General features: G+C 39.9%; 1 protein-coding gene across 2 annotated transcripts in view; it reads right to left on the bottom strand.

Moving 5' to 3' along the window:
* The window catches only part of LOC117041261 (teneurin-2), a 479,562-nt gene that overhangs the window by 144,305 nt on the left and 320,139 nt on the right, over positions 1–15,118 (bottom strand). For both annotated transcript variants that reach the window (XM_033139834.1, XM_033139833.1), the window contains exon 7: positions 14,295–14,417. In XM_033139834.1, the coding sequence (XP_032995725.1) occupies positions 14,295–14,417 (123 nt within the window). The remainder of the gene's footprint in view (positions 1–14,294; positions 14,418–15,118) is intronic.

Here is a 15,118-nt window from a genome sequence, read left to right as displayed (position 1 = left end):
TTAGAAAGCTATAAACTTGTTCCCTGGGGCTTCTGAATCTTGCATACAGCTTCCTCTCCCATTTTTAATTCCATGATTGCTCTTTACTGATCAAACATAATAAGAGCAGAGAGGCAGCTAAGCACATTAAAAGCTCCTTGCAGCCTTTCAACATCCTAATGTGAATGGGATATAAAAATAAATCCACATGGGAAAGTAAGGCAGTAATTTCAAAAGGGAAAGGAAGAGGGTAATTTCAATGTAAATTCACTGATTGACAAATTTTATTCATCATATGTCAAATACCAAGCAAGTTCGTAAACAACTCAAACTATTAAAAAAAGAAAAATCCAAGTCCAATAATTTTAGATTTGCTTCTGCTAAATGTAAGATTAGAATGAAACCAATGTATTGTTTTCCAAGGCTCATGTTGCTTGGAACATGACCAGCTGAAAACTAAAATTGTCTCTCCAATACTGGTATAGTTAAAACCCCTTGCTGATTCTTGAGAAACAACTTCTTTCTGGACAAGCAACTTTGGACTGCCCTGGGAAAACAGAGATTTTGGATGAAGAGTGGTAGAAATATTTTTAAATCAAATAAATAAGAGTACCACGCATTATTTGTCTTTTCAGCAACGCTAACATAAGATAGCTTGGCTTCATGATTTTGTCCGCATAATTTTGTCATCTGTAGATTGGATTTTTTGTTCATTATTGCTGTGTGGTAGTATAACCATGAGGACATAAGAATTGCCTTGCTGGATCATTTCATTTCATGCAGAACCATCTTTGACATGACAACCAGGTGCTCCAAAGCAGCTCACAAACGTGGCACAAAGGCAACAATCATCCCAATATTTGTCTAATGATTTAAAGAACCTTGACTAAAAGTCACATCTTTCAACAATTAATTCCATAAGTTAGTAGAACAAATATTGTGTATGTTGAAAATTCTGTAATTCAATTTAATTCAGTGACTTGGGCAGCTGTATAGCTTGAGGGTACTCCTGCATACAGTATTGTCAGGTAGTGTCAGTGCCATGGAGCACTTATTATGATGTTTAGCTAATTCACCAGCTATGGTGTTCCTGGTCACTGCTGGCCACAGAAACCCATCTTCTGGTAATCTCTTGTTTGGATTATGAAACTCTGTAACACTTTCAACATGGATTTCCCTTGAATATGGTTCAAAAGATACAGTTAGTGCAGAATGTTACTGCCAGATTGTTAAGTAGATCATCTTTTTTTATTTACTTTGATTCTATGAGATCTGTACTAACTACGTATATGTTACTTGATCCAATTCAAAGTGTTGCTTAAAAAATTGGAGCTCTCCCAATACAGAGTTGCACATGTGTTAAGATTTTCAGAGGCAATGATGAGGGACTGAATAGAAATTTTAACTAAAATAAAATGAAAGTATTTCAAGATTGTGAATCTTATTTAAGTTTCAGCTATCCAGCTGCTTTAAAGTATGTGATAAAATAGAAGCTTTTTTCTACCCTTCTAATGCATATTTATAAGAATATTTATAGAAGTTTATATCACTATATGTTTTTTAATTCAGATTGTTAAATCTGATATGTTGACATGATCACAAATATGGTTTAGATAAATTTGCACCCATATAAGAACCCACATCTAGGATATAGTTACACCCCTGGAAGTGAATCAGTTTGCCAAAATCTGTCATAATTTTTGCCAAATATTATCTTTGAGAGACAGCACTTTCAACAAGGGCATAACGATGTGGCAGAGAAGTGTGTATAATCCAAGTAAGTACCAAAACATATCCTCTGCATCCATTGTCTTTAAATGTAATTACCACTGCAACAAGTTTTCAATTTTAAATTCCAAATTGCCTGTGCTCTTGAGGCTTACACTTGCATGTAATGAAAAGCCATTTAAACATATTCTGTTGCCAATGTCTTTACATGGTAAGAGAATGCTTTGACTGAACACTGTTAATCTTTGAATAACAGTTTTTAATAAGCTGTGTCTTTTTTGAATTTTCTAGGTTAATGGGTCTTCAACAATATCCGAGGACAAAGAAAAGGCAAAGAGAAACACAAGAGCATGTTGGCTACAAATGGAACAAATGGGATTAATGTAATGTCAAGCAACATGCCTATGTGGGTATGTCTGAGCAACTCATCATCCTCAAGAGTTATCAAGTGAAGATTCATAATGGAACAATGATCCTTTCTACAAGCACTGTCTTTCATCTGAGGATCTGTAAGTGCCTTGCACACATTGAGGAACCAAGAAACATAACCAGGTATTGGCATCCTCATAATAAAAAGAGAAATACTAACTATCAAGAGCATGACAATGTACTAAGGGTAGCACATCAGTCAGAGGCAGTGATGGATAGAAAGGCTAGAATACTGGGAAATAGAAAATGTGTAATTTGCATCTATCACTTAAGAATGTAAGAAGTGCAGTGCATTTACAAATTGATGCAGATTTCATCCTTCAATTAAGGCAACAAAGCTTTTCCTAATCTTGTAACTACCAAGCAATGAGTCAAATAACAAAAAACATAACATGTTTACTATTTGTTCAAAAACAACACAGGATCTTATGTCAATGTAAGAAATAAAAGCTTAAGGCATAATTTAAGGTGCCATAAAATTCTGTTGTTTGGAGGGGTATGGGGAGAATAGAATCCACTGAGGAAATTTCTATGGGTTAAAAACATGTCCAGATTTTAACTTTTAAATAAAATGATACCATTTTTATTTGGATTGACACACCTCTATTGTGGGTAACAGATCTCATTATCTGCTCCTGAACCTGGTAAGAGGACCATGATATATGAAGAAGAAGAAACTTCCAGTTGGACGCCATTCTGCTCGGTTGGGAGAAACCTCGGCTGAGGTTTCTCCGTCGCTGCGGGGGAGGGGGGAGTCGAAACTACGCCTCGACTCCCCAAGAAACTCCAGGTAGAGCGTCCTGGAGCCATGGGATCCGGCTGGTCCCCTGGGGCGCCTCCCTTGCTTTCCGGTAAGCCCTAGTAAGGGCTGCCGTGACGGGCGAGGTTGAGGTGCGGGGGCTGTGGATCGACCGCTATCCTCGCAGCGAAAAGTAGCGGCTGCTGACAGAGAGAGCGCCCAATTCTTCCAAGATTCGGCTAATTTGGACTTGTAAGTACTGATTTTTTAAAAGAAAAAAAAAACGACCGTAAAATTTGGCTGTTTTGGGAACTTTAAAAACGGAAGTCGGTTCCCGGAGCATTGAAACAAAAGGGAAAAGTGTAGTTTTCAATTCCGAAGCTATTGACTAACTTTGTGACAAGGAAATTTGTGAAGCCTTTAAGATATTATTATACTCTCTTTGAGGAAACTTTGGATGGCTGCTTGTGCAGCGAAGAAACATATTTGGACTGCATAAGCTTTATAGACTTTAAGGATGCCTAAAAGGAAATGGTCGAAGGACTTTCAAACAAAGGTCTTAGAACTTTTGCACAATTTAACAGTGGGAGTAAACCAGCTAAATCAGCTAATGGGGACAGTGGTACCTTTGGACTTGGCTTTGCAGGAAAATGGATTTATGACTTTTTGTGAAAGCTACAAGGATATAACTACAGAAGAGGAGAAGATCCAGGATAAAATTCAGGGTCTCAACCCGCAAAAACGAAAGAGAAAAGCTAGAAGGGTCAAAACAAAAGGAAGTAAGAATGGGAAGGCTGCAGTAAAGAAGAGAGATCACTCGAAGGCAGTACAGAGTCTGGACAATGTTGAAAAAGTCTCAAGGACATATGAGATAAGAAAGGAGCAGAAGCCAGTTTCCCAGGATTGTGGGGTTTTGGAATTTGAAAGGGTGGGCGTGGGTTGAAAAATGAATGTGTTTATGGAAATTTTCTTTGTGTCATGGTATAGACATATGGATTGGTAATGGATAATGGTTAATGAATAAAAATTAAATTTTAGGGACTATAGGAGGGAAGGGGGGGAAGAGTTAAAATAAAATTAATTTTAATTGGGTTGTTGTAATGAAATTTGGAATTAGGCAATGGAGGTTCAGGAATATAGTGAATGCAGAGGATAGGTTAAAATGATAAATAAGTTCCAGTTACAGGTGGGTAGCCGTGTTGGTCTGCCATAGTCAAAACAAAATAAAATTTTCTTTCCAGTAGCACCTTAGAGACCAACTAAGTTTGTTCTTGGTATGAGCTTTCGTGTGCATGAGCTTTCGGTATCTGAAGAAGTGTGCATGCACACGAAAGCTCATACCAAGAACAAACTTAGTTGGTCTCTAAGGTGCTACTGGAAAGAAAATTTTATTTTGTTATGATAAATAAAATGCATAAGATGAATAATTATTTAGTAAAAGAATTTAATTAAGGAAAATGTGAGGAGGAAAAGTAATATGGGGATTAATTGGCAATAACTGTGAATTAAGGTTAATCTGGAAATCAATGGGGGAAGAATTGGGGAAGTCTGTAAAGGTAAAGATGATATGTGCAAAGTAAGTGGTTAAATTGGGAAAGAATTGTTGATCACCCCAGTGAGAGGGGGGTTTGTTCTGTATGCTCCCCTTGGTGAGAGAAAGGGGAGTTTGGAAAATTTTAATCATGTATTGTAATTTGGATTTAATTGGAAAAAACTCTTAATAAATATTATTTATTATTATATCCTGCTTTATCACTACCCAAAGGAGTCTCAAAGCGGCTAACATTCTCCTTTCCCTTCCTCCCCCACAACAAACACTCTGTGAGGTGAGTGGGGCTGAGAGACTTCAGAATATTTAGTTCAATCCTCTGCAATGCATGAATCCTGCCCACAGCTGTCCCTGGGTGGGCTTGAATCACCAACCTGGTTAACAGCCAGATGAACTGACCCTTTGCTTCACAGAGATTCCAAGTTCTATGCAAGTCAGCCAAACTGGCTCACTTGACTGTGCAATTTGATCCTACAAATGTTAAATTTTATATGAATAGATCCCATTCAAATACTATATCAGTGCAGGAACAGCCTTACACCTATGGACACTGTCACAGTGCAAAAGACAGGAAGATGTTTTAAAAAGAACTTGTTTCTTTTTTTTGTCCACTGTATGCCCTTCCATATTATCAATTATTGGCTTGTATGTTTCATTAAGATATGTTTTCTCTTTAATTGAGGCATACTGGCACATTAAAGATGTGATAAGCAAATGGCATTGTAGTAACTGAAAAATGTCCCCTATACTGAAATGGTGGTGAATACATATATCGTGTGCCTTCAGCAGACTTGCGTTGTAAGGAGTATTTGCAGAATTAATTGACTTTGTTTTCAATTTCCTTATCTGAATATTTCATAAGCATGAACCAAACTACAGTGAAGTTAATAAGAAGCTCTCTGAAAAACTTAGCTTTGGGCTCTAGAACAGCTTACTCCTTCTGCAAAAGTAACAGGTGTTTTAAAGTGGAAAGCTACATAGCAGGACAAGGGTGGCACTGTGGCCTAAACCACTGAGCCTAGGGCTTGCCGATCGGAAGGTTGGTGGTTCGAATCCCTGTGACGGTGTGAGCTCCCGTTGCTCGGTCCCAGCTCCTGCCAACCTAGTAGTTTGAAAGCACGTCAAAGTGCAAGTAGATAAATAGGTACCGCTCCGGCGGGAAGGTAAATGGCGTTTTCGTGCACTGCTCTGGTTCGCCAGAAGTGACTTTGTCATGCTGGCAACATGAGCTGGAAGCTGTACGCTGGCTCCCTCGGCCAGTAAAGCGAGATGAGCGCTGCAACCCCAGAGTCGTCCATGACTGGATCTAATGGTCAGGGGTCCCTTTACCTTTACCCTTTACATAGCAGAAGTCGAAGGCTGTGATGGAAAGACCACTGTAGTAGCCTCATACCTGCATATTTCATACTTCTTATTACTGCAGTGGATAGGCTATTTAATACAGAGCTTTGAAGATGTACTTTAGGAATAATGGACTAAATTGGTTAGCTACATAAGTTATCATCCTTTCTTCATGGTGATGTTAAACTAATCAATTTTACATCACATTCAAATGTTATAATTCTATGGAATTTGTATAATTAGGCAGTGCACAACTTGGGAACAAATTTCTAAAGTTCAATCAATTAAAAGGAAATACAATTAAAAATAGTAGTCTCCTACAAGCATTAGAGGCAAATCAGTTTTGAACATGTCTCCTTAGACTTAGTTCATCTAAAACTGAAATGAAGCCCCTACAAGAGTACCTGTAAAATTTAACAAAAGTTACAAAGTACGCCTGCATAAATCTGCTTTAGAGATTATTCTGCATCACATATTTTTATCTGTAGCAAATAAAAGTGAATACTGAGTATTTTGTAAGACATCACACTTAATTCCCATTAATTCTGCAGGCAGTGCAACTAGCCCAGGGATCATTTGAACTCTTAGAAGGGCTCAGAAGACTTGTATTTCATTGTCTATTAACACAGTTCATGCCATACATGATACAGTTTTGATCTGTCAATAAATTCTGCTAATAGCACTTGCTTATAGTTCTGCTGAGTCTACATTCTCCTGTAGTAACTACTGCTTTACTTCCTAGAACTAAAAAAGTGCCTCTCTCTCACTAAAGCTACTTGCTCTAAATGAACACTAACAGGTTTTTTAAATGTAGATAAAAGAACACATTTCAGATGGTCAAAATACTAAAATAAACATACATGGGGGGAAGGCTGCTCCCATGACATTATCTGTATGTGTGTATGTATGCGTTAGAGAGAAAGCCCCTTCCGCCCTTAGAAAGGAGGGGGGGTTGCAGTAAGCACGAGCCCTCCACGTGCACAGGGGATGCTTGCATCCCCTGGCGCTATTGGGTAAGCTCTGGGTGCGGTGCCCAGCTGGCTGACCAACTGGTGCAGCCGGCTAGGGCGTGCCCACTGCATTTAAGTGGGCTTGCAGCCAGAGCTCGCCCTCTTTTCCTGGGCTCCTGTTCGTTCCTGCTTTCCCTTCCCACCCTCCCTTCAGGTTAGGTTTTCCTTGACCTTGCTATGGACCACGGTTGGTCGCCGTTGAGGGGCCTGGTAGGAATTTTTCCACCTGGCAAATTGGCTCCGCCTAGTGGTTTTCGCCTACCTCGTAGCAACTCGTCACAACATTGGTTTGGCGGTTAGGCATTGGATAAGGTCAGGAAGGTTAGGAGGTGGGGGGGGAGAACGGGCCAACACCTCCCCCCAAGTGCTGAAGGGTACTTCGTAAAGGAGTCTGGGGGGCGTGTCCGTGTCCAGAGCCGTGGGTGGTGAGGGCCTAAGGCACGCCCCAGATCGGTGATCACAGGGTGAGTTCTTAGCTGATGTGCAGCAGCAAGGGCTCACCCAACAGTGGTTATCCCTTCCTGGACTGCCAGCACGTCGTACTGGAGTCGGATATAGTCAGTTAGATCCAATGCCTAAAGCCAATACCGCTCAACATCCGGAACCAATAAAGTTGTGGCCTTTTATTGTCCATTTAACCACATTTACAGTGTCTTGTGTCTTATTTATTCACGGGAGGGGTCGGGATATCGACATGCAAAGAGAAAGACACACACACACAAAGAGAGAGAGAGAGAGAGAGAGAGAGAGAGAGAGAGAGAGAGAGACCAGTAGAGTGTGACTAGATAGCCAGAAAGAGTACTAACAGCTCAGACCTAGGCATGAAACAGTAGAAATAACATATGAATTTTTTGACGGTGTTGTTAGGCTACATACCGAGACCCTATTAATTCCTGGATCCAGTAAATGTTAACATCAAAGCAAGGATTCAAATTCCTGGAATAGGGTGTTAATGCTGTGAACCCCTCCATTGTATATATGTGTAACTATACAATATATCAAAACAAAATAACAAAATAAAAAAATCCTTCCAGTAGCACCTTAGAGACCAACTAAGTTTCTTGGTATGAGCTTTCATGTGCTTGGTATGTTCTTGGTATGAGCTTTCATGTGCATGCACACTTCTTCAGGTACCTGCAGCTCAATGTGGTGCCTTCCATAGTTCCAGTTACAGGTAGGTAGCCGTGTTGGTCTGCCATAGCGATAGATAAATAAATAAATAAATAAATAAATAAATAAATAGATAGATACTTCCAGTAGCACCCTAGAGACCAACTCAGTTTGTTGTGAAGAAACGTGCATGAAAGCTCATACCAAGAACAAACTTAGTTGGTCTCTAAGGTGCTACTGGAAGGATTTTTTTATTTTTATTTTTTATATTTGTTTTGACTATGGCAGACCAACACGGCTACCTACCCTGTTTCTCCTAAAATAAGACATAGCCATAAAATAAGCCATAGCAGGATTTCTATGCATTTGCGAAATATAAGCCGTTCCCCAAAAATAAGCCATACCCCAAAAATAAGCCATAGTGACGTGGTACCTCCCATTAAAACAGCCTGGAGAGGCGTGGCTATGCAGCGTACCGATGCGACGCGGTTAAAATAAGACATCCCCTGAAAATAAGCCATACTGTGTTTTGTTGAGCGAAAAAAAATATAAGACGGTGTCTTATTTTAGGAGAAACACGGTACCTGTAACTATACAATATATCATAAAGGCGCCTGGAAGGAACCCTTTGAATTTCACACCACTCGGAGATTGGAATGGTGTATAACACATACAACCAGGCTGCAATGTTGCCATTAAATAAACTCATATCCAGTCTGATCTACTTTGTTTCTAAAACTAAAGCACTGCAAATCTTATGCGTGTTTGAGTATATATATGCACATAGGTAAAGGTAAAGGCACCCCTGACCATTAGGTCCAGTCGTGTCTGACTCTGGGGTTGCGGCGCTCATCTCGCGTTACTGGCCTAGGGAGCCAGCATACAGTTTCCAGGTCATGTGGCCAGCATGACAAAGCCACTTCTGGCGAACCTTCTGGTCTACAGGAATGCTTTCATCCCCCATATTCACCCACTGTTTGTCAATCTGTTCATTTACATGTGCATATTTCAAGGGGCTAATGCAAACCATCAGTAACATTCTGATGTAGCACAAGCTAGAAGAAACCATGGACAAAACCCAAAAAAGAAAAGAAAAGAAAAGAAAAGAAAAGAAAAGAAAAGAAAAGAAAAGAAAAGTAAAGAAAAGAAAAGAAAAGAAAAGAAAAGAAAAGGAAATTGGTGAGCCTTTAGCTAAACTATAATACTCTAGAATAGAATAACAGTGGCAGAATTTAAAAATGTTGCAAGCTGGTGTCTTGGAGTTTGCTTATCTCAGGTCTCATAGCTGCTAAAAATACTTTGCAGTTTTTTTCTCTTTTATCACAAGTCTATATGAAAGGAAGTTTTAAATGCTTATTTCTTCTTTTTACCCAGGGAAGTCATTTTGATCTGTAAATCAAATATGTATTTAGCCACCTGTAAATATAAGATTGATCTCCTTTCTCCATTATTTATTTTTAGAGGGGTGTTATTTACCCAGTTCAAATTATTGTTTTGTTATGTGCACTGCAGAGTGGAGCTCAGTACTCCTCAAGCGTGCCCGAGTGGGGGGAAAAATCTGAGGCCAAAGGAATCCATTTATATCCTCCCTTCCAAAGGATATTCTGAAAATGACACAGCATGGACAATAGCAGCATAAGCTGCATCTCAGACAGACAAATTAAGTCATAACATTATTGAATGTGCCCAGGATAGCACATTTTGTTTCTTAGAACTGAGCTCATATTAACAAATATCAAGGAAGTTTGGAACACAGACACAGTGAAGCTGTGGTGGTGCTGGATTAAATTGGGCCACAACTCTATTGAGCATGTATCCATGTGATCAACGAGCCCACCAGCTGATTGACAAACTGTCATTCAACCACTCTTGAGGTCTGCCACAGTGTGAACAGCTTCCAGTGGACCTCATCCAGTCACTAGTAGGGGGTGATGTCGCCCACCCGCACTGAAGCTTAGCTTCTGGAAAGCACCACCCTCCAAGGTTCCTTAAGGGGATTCCATGCTGGGTTGGGGTGAGGTGCCCCTCCCATGCTCCTCCCTACTAAGGATCTACTCCAAAGTTGTGAAGATTGTTTTGAGGAAGGAAAAAAACCAACAGGACCTAGCCAAATCCACCTGTGGTCAAAATTCCCCCGAAGCCCCGAAGCCAGAGACTAACTGTTGTCCATAGGAAGGCACTCATCTGCACCACCAAGAACAGCTCTGGCTCTGTCCAGTGTATTTTTACAATCTTTAAGAAGCTGTGGCACGTTGAGCAAACACCCCATGGATGAATAAATATTTGCTCAATATCCCACAGCTTCTTAAACATTGTCAAAATACATTGGACAGAGCCAGAGCTGTTCTTGGTGGTGCCATGGGTTAGTTCAGCTGCCTTGGTCTTATTTATGCCCACATGTCATTCAGAGAAGATGTGTTGAGCTAAGGTTCACACAATGTTTAGCTAGGCAGACAAGACATCATCCTAAATTGATATACTTCCTTCTCTATATTTTCCTTCTGTGGTCCATTGACAATCAGCTGAGCAGGGAGAGTACCTTTTTCCAACTTCCACTTCAGGAAACCCTCATTCTTTTCCACAGACAAACCAGCAGGAAATGGGGTGGAAATGTGCTCCTGACACTGCCTACCCTGTGGGGCAACTCCTTTTCTTGTGCTGTGCTTCTGATGGAACAGTTTCAGGCCTATCTCACTGTTCTTATTTTTGACAGAAACCTCTGGGGTAATCACAGTGCATCTTGATACTGCATGGGAAAGTCACAACCAGAAATCCTTGTCTGGTACCCCACGTAGTTAGTCACCCATGTAATGAATAAAGGCTTGACAAATCACTATATCATGGGTTCACTTCAACACCATCAGAAAGGTGACAAGTGTGATGTATCTCAGAGTATAAATGCTGAGGATGAAGGATTATCAAATCCTTTGGGCTCAGGAGGAAGGGTGAGATATAAATTCAATAAAAATATAAATAATAACAATTCACAAACAAGTGATGTAATACTAAATAATTCACATTAATTGTATTTCACATGAGTAATAATAATAGATTTCACATGAATTACAGTGCTTTGAAAGTAGTACACTGAAGTTTATGAAACATCCCAAGTGCTCAGAAATCAAAACCTTTACCAATGCTCAATGCTGCATGAATTCACATTACAGCCTTTTGCTTGTTTGCATCTTAATGTGCCCTAAGGTATAATTTACTTTACAGTACTTAATAAGGTTAAGCGTCCCTCAATACTGTGTACCTTGATTAAAACACAGCCTAAGTAAATGACTAAATGCAACAATGCTTTGTGGGATAGACAAGGGTGCTGGAGATATGGAATTTGACATTTTGAGGGCTTCCATTTCAAATATCAGAGAAGATGAGGAAGAGCAATATGGTGCAATGCGGTAATTTCTTACTCCACACGTGCTTGCATGTTAGAATGATCACATGTTTAAAATAATTGGTAAGTTGATTTTTATAATAGATTCTACCATTTGTAATACCAAGCTGTACATAGCAGGTCACACTTCCTAGGTTACTGTGTCTAATAACCTGAGTATATTTAGAAGACAGGACATCATAGAATAGAAAAAATAGAACTAGGAATAATCCATTTGATTGTTTACCCACTATTCTATCATTTGAATTATTTAGGAGTTATGGATGGAACAACCATGCCTACCTGCACTGTGTGAAAAAAATCACCCCTCTCTATCTGGTGCTTACTCTCTTTAAATATTTGTAGATTAGTAGTTTTCAACCATTTTAGACCTGGGACATACATTTAGCTGAAACATGCATTTTGGAAACCATTTCTTAGTTTTTAACCACAAATTTGAATAGTGATAGTGTTCCAGGTAAAACCCACAGTAGGTCAGGCTGTGACCCTGTAGCATACCCTGATTAATTAGCAGCAGACAAATGTTGTGTACTACTATAATGTTTATCCTTCCCTCTGTTTCTTCTGTTTCACCACAGTTTTTCTGGCCAAAGCATCCAAGTTTGTAATGACAAATGCCCACTCAACATACTACATTACTTTCAGCTTCTGATCATGCTTTGATAAAATACCAAGTTTATTAGTACAAGAAGAACATTTGGCCAGTTTTCAACAGCAAAATGTGCACTCACCCCTGCATACAGGGAGACAGTGCTTCTTATATAGCCAGCCCTATGCATGTTTACTCAGTCCCACTCTTTTCAGTGAGGTTTTCAACCTAAGTCCTAAGAGGTTCACATTTACTTCCACACTGCAAAAAGGTAGCATAAGACAGAGTTATCTTACTGCTCATATTTCAAGGGCTAACATGTGTCTCTCTCAGTTTGGAAGGCTATCATCTTTTTAAAGTAGTTGCTGGCTTCATCCTGGGCTCTGTCAATTATGAAAGGTCATTCTGCACAACCAAGGAGGCAGGACCTGAAACAGCTGGTGTGTGAAAAGCTTGACAGAGGGCTTCTTAAAAACTGCTGGCCTGGCAATATTAGCCTTAAATTAAGTGAATGAAAAGGAAAAGGCAGCAAACCTTTCAGACTTCTTCTGCTACCATATCATGTCTTTTTGAAGTTTGTTTTATTATTGCAGAGAAGAACATATGGGTTCAAATATAATATTCAAAGGTTTTATTTGGGATGTCACTCAAAAAGATCATTGATTTTTTTTTATATCTGATGAGATGGCCTCTAGATCCCAAAAGCTGATGACATAATAAAATTTGTTACTCTTTTTTAAGGTGCCACATGACTCTTTTGCTGTACATTTTAAGTTTTTCGCTCTTTTCTAGCTGCTCCTAAATCATCCATTTCTTTCTTTTCTGCTCTAGTCTTGGAGACTGCCAGTACATGTTAAATGTGTTAATCTCCCCCCACCCCCAGCAAGACTCCTGTGTCATCAGCATTTGTATTACAGACAAAAAAAATTCAACAGGTGAGGACTCTTAGGTCTTCATCTCAGCTTACTGAGCTTCTGCCTGTCGTGCCACACAAGGGCCTTGACAGAAAGAGCAGCAGCAAGCCCACAGGGGAGTAAATTGGAAATAATTCCCTTCATAGTGATACTGTGTTTGACGTCTATTCATGATTAGGATTACCAACTGGCCATAAGAAGTATGTCCCTACCTAGCTTGGGCTTGTGTCTTTAACAGCAGTTTACTCTTCAGAAATCAGCAAGTAAAAACTTCTATGGCACTGAGATAAATTTTAGTGCTTGCTAGAAAAGACCCTGATGTTGGGAAAGATGGAGGGCACAAGGAGAAGGGGACGATAGAAGATGAGATGGTTGGACAGTGTTATCGAAGCGACTGGCATGAGTTTGGCCAAACTGCGGGAGGCAGTGGAGGATAGGGGTGCCTGGCATGCTCTGGTCCACCGGGTCACGAAGAGTCGGACACGACTGAACAGCTGAACAACAACAAAATATCGGCGGTTCAAATCCCTGCGACGGGGTGAGCTCCCGTTGCTCAGTCCCTGCTCCTGCCAACCTAGCAGTTTGAAAGCATGTCAAAGTGCAAATAGATAAATAGGTAATGCACCGGCGGGAAGGTAAACAGTGTTTCCGTGCGCTGCTCTGGTTTGCCAGAAGCGGCTTAGTCATGCTGGCCACATGACCCAGAAGCTGTACACTGGCTCCCTCGGCCAGTAAAGAGAGATGAGCGCCGCAACCGCAGAGTCGTCCACGACTGGACCTAACGGGCAGGGGTCCCTTTACCTTTTAATATCTGCATATCAAGCCACAGCTAAGGGAAAAGAAGGGTGGGGTGGGGTGGGGTAGGGAAGGAGTTGGCAACTCTATTCATGATGTTAACTACCCTCAGCATAATTGATCAAAAATCTAGAGTTTATATGGTGACCTGAAAGTCCTCAGCATATGTTTTATAAACAAAATTGGTTTGTATTTTCCTTCAAATGCGCATATTTCTAAAGGAAAATGACCATCCTACCATTTCTCCATATAACACCTGCTTTTTCTTAGTTTCCCAGTGAGGAAAGCATGGAAGCAATAATCTATTTCTTCAGTAGCAATCCCCATGTTGTCTTCTTTCACTCTGGTTATGCCTGGTTTTTGCATCTGTTTAAGATTTCTAAGCTATCCACAGTATGGGATGCGAAGTTCAGCAGTCCATATTATTGTTGCTCAGAACTGCTAGGGATATGTATTAAAGCTGACATTGCAGGATAAGGTCCCTTTTAAAACTCTTGCAATATTGCCAGATATGGCAGTACAAGTGGAATTCATGGAGAAGAACTGCTGCAGTCAAATGATGCAAGTAACAATACTCCTGGTGGTGGACCATGAATAATGTTTTTAATATACTCAAATGAAATACATTTATTTTAAAGCCTTAACTACAAGTTGTGGTGTGTGAAAGACTGGCTGTTCTACAAATAGCAAAAGATGCAGCTGAATCCTCACCTTTACCTCCAGATGGCATTGTTGCTACATCATCAGAGCCTGGCAATCCAGTCCGTATCCCATTGTTAAAGGTGTGTCCATCTGCTGGTTGTAGCTGCCAGTTTAGCCCAAGCATATGCATTGCTGCAAGACACAGAAAGCCGGGAAAAATAAACATACAATGTATACATTACAAAAGTCATGAGGGAAGAAAAAAGCATTTTAAAATAAAACTGCTTCAGAAGGAAAAAAAAGCTTTTTGGGGGGCAGGGGTGTACTGCATGGGAGCAATGTATTTTATATTTGCTGAACTGCTTCAGTGTAGTACAACGAAAAATATATAGATAAGACTACACATAATAAAAATAACTGGATAAGCAAGAGACAAAAGTGGTTCATTAACATGCCACTATAAATCAAGTATAAAGACAAAACATTCCTCAAAATAAAATCATATTATTTTGTTGTGCAAAGACTGCAATGGTGTGCACAATCAGATAGAAGTCAGTTCCAATGAATAAGGGGAACTTACTGCTGAGTAAACATGCCAAGAATACAGTTGAAAGTCTGACAGCTGCCTCTATTTAGAACTGAAATGTGCGTAATACATTTCACAATAAATGCAAAGCTTTCTTCAGTGTTTTAACATGTGTAGAGTTCATTGTTGGATCTCATTGTGTAGAGGACATTTAAAACTCACTGGGGTAAGCAACTGTTTAATTAACAGTAGCTATTAGCTATTAATCAGAAAACATTTGTTTTTGTGTCATTGTCTTTACCTTTTCGGAAGACACATAGGAACTGTTAAAAAAGAGAGAGAGAGAGAGAGAGAGAGAGAGAGAGAG

Source organism: Lacerta agilis, chromosome 2, assembly GCF_009819535.1.
Source record: "Lacerta agilis isolate rLacAgi1 chromosome 2, rLacAgi1.pri, whole genome shotgun sequence".
Taxonomy (NCBI): Eukaryota; Metazoa; Chordata; class Lepidosauria; order Squamata; family Lacertidae; genus Lacerta; species Lacerta agilis.
The sequence above is the reverse complement of the archived record's forward strand: the minus strand, read 5'-3'. Positions and strand labels throughout refer to the sequence as shown.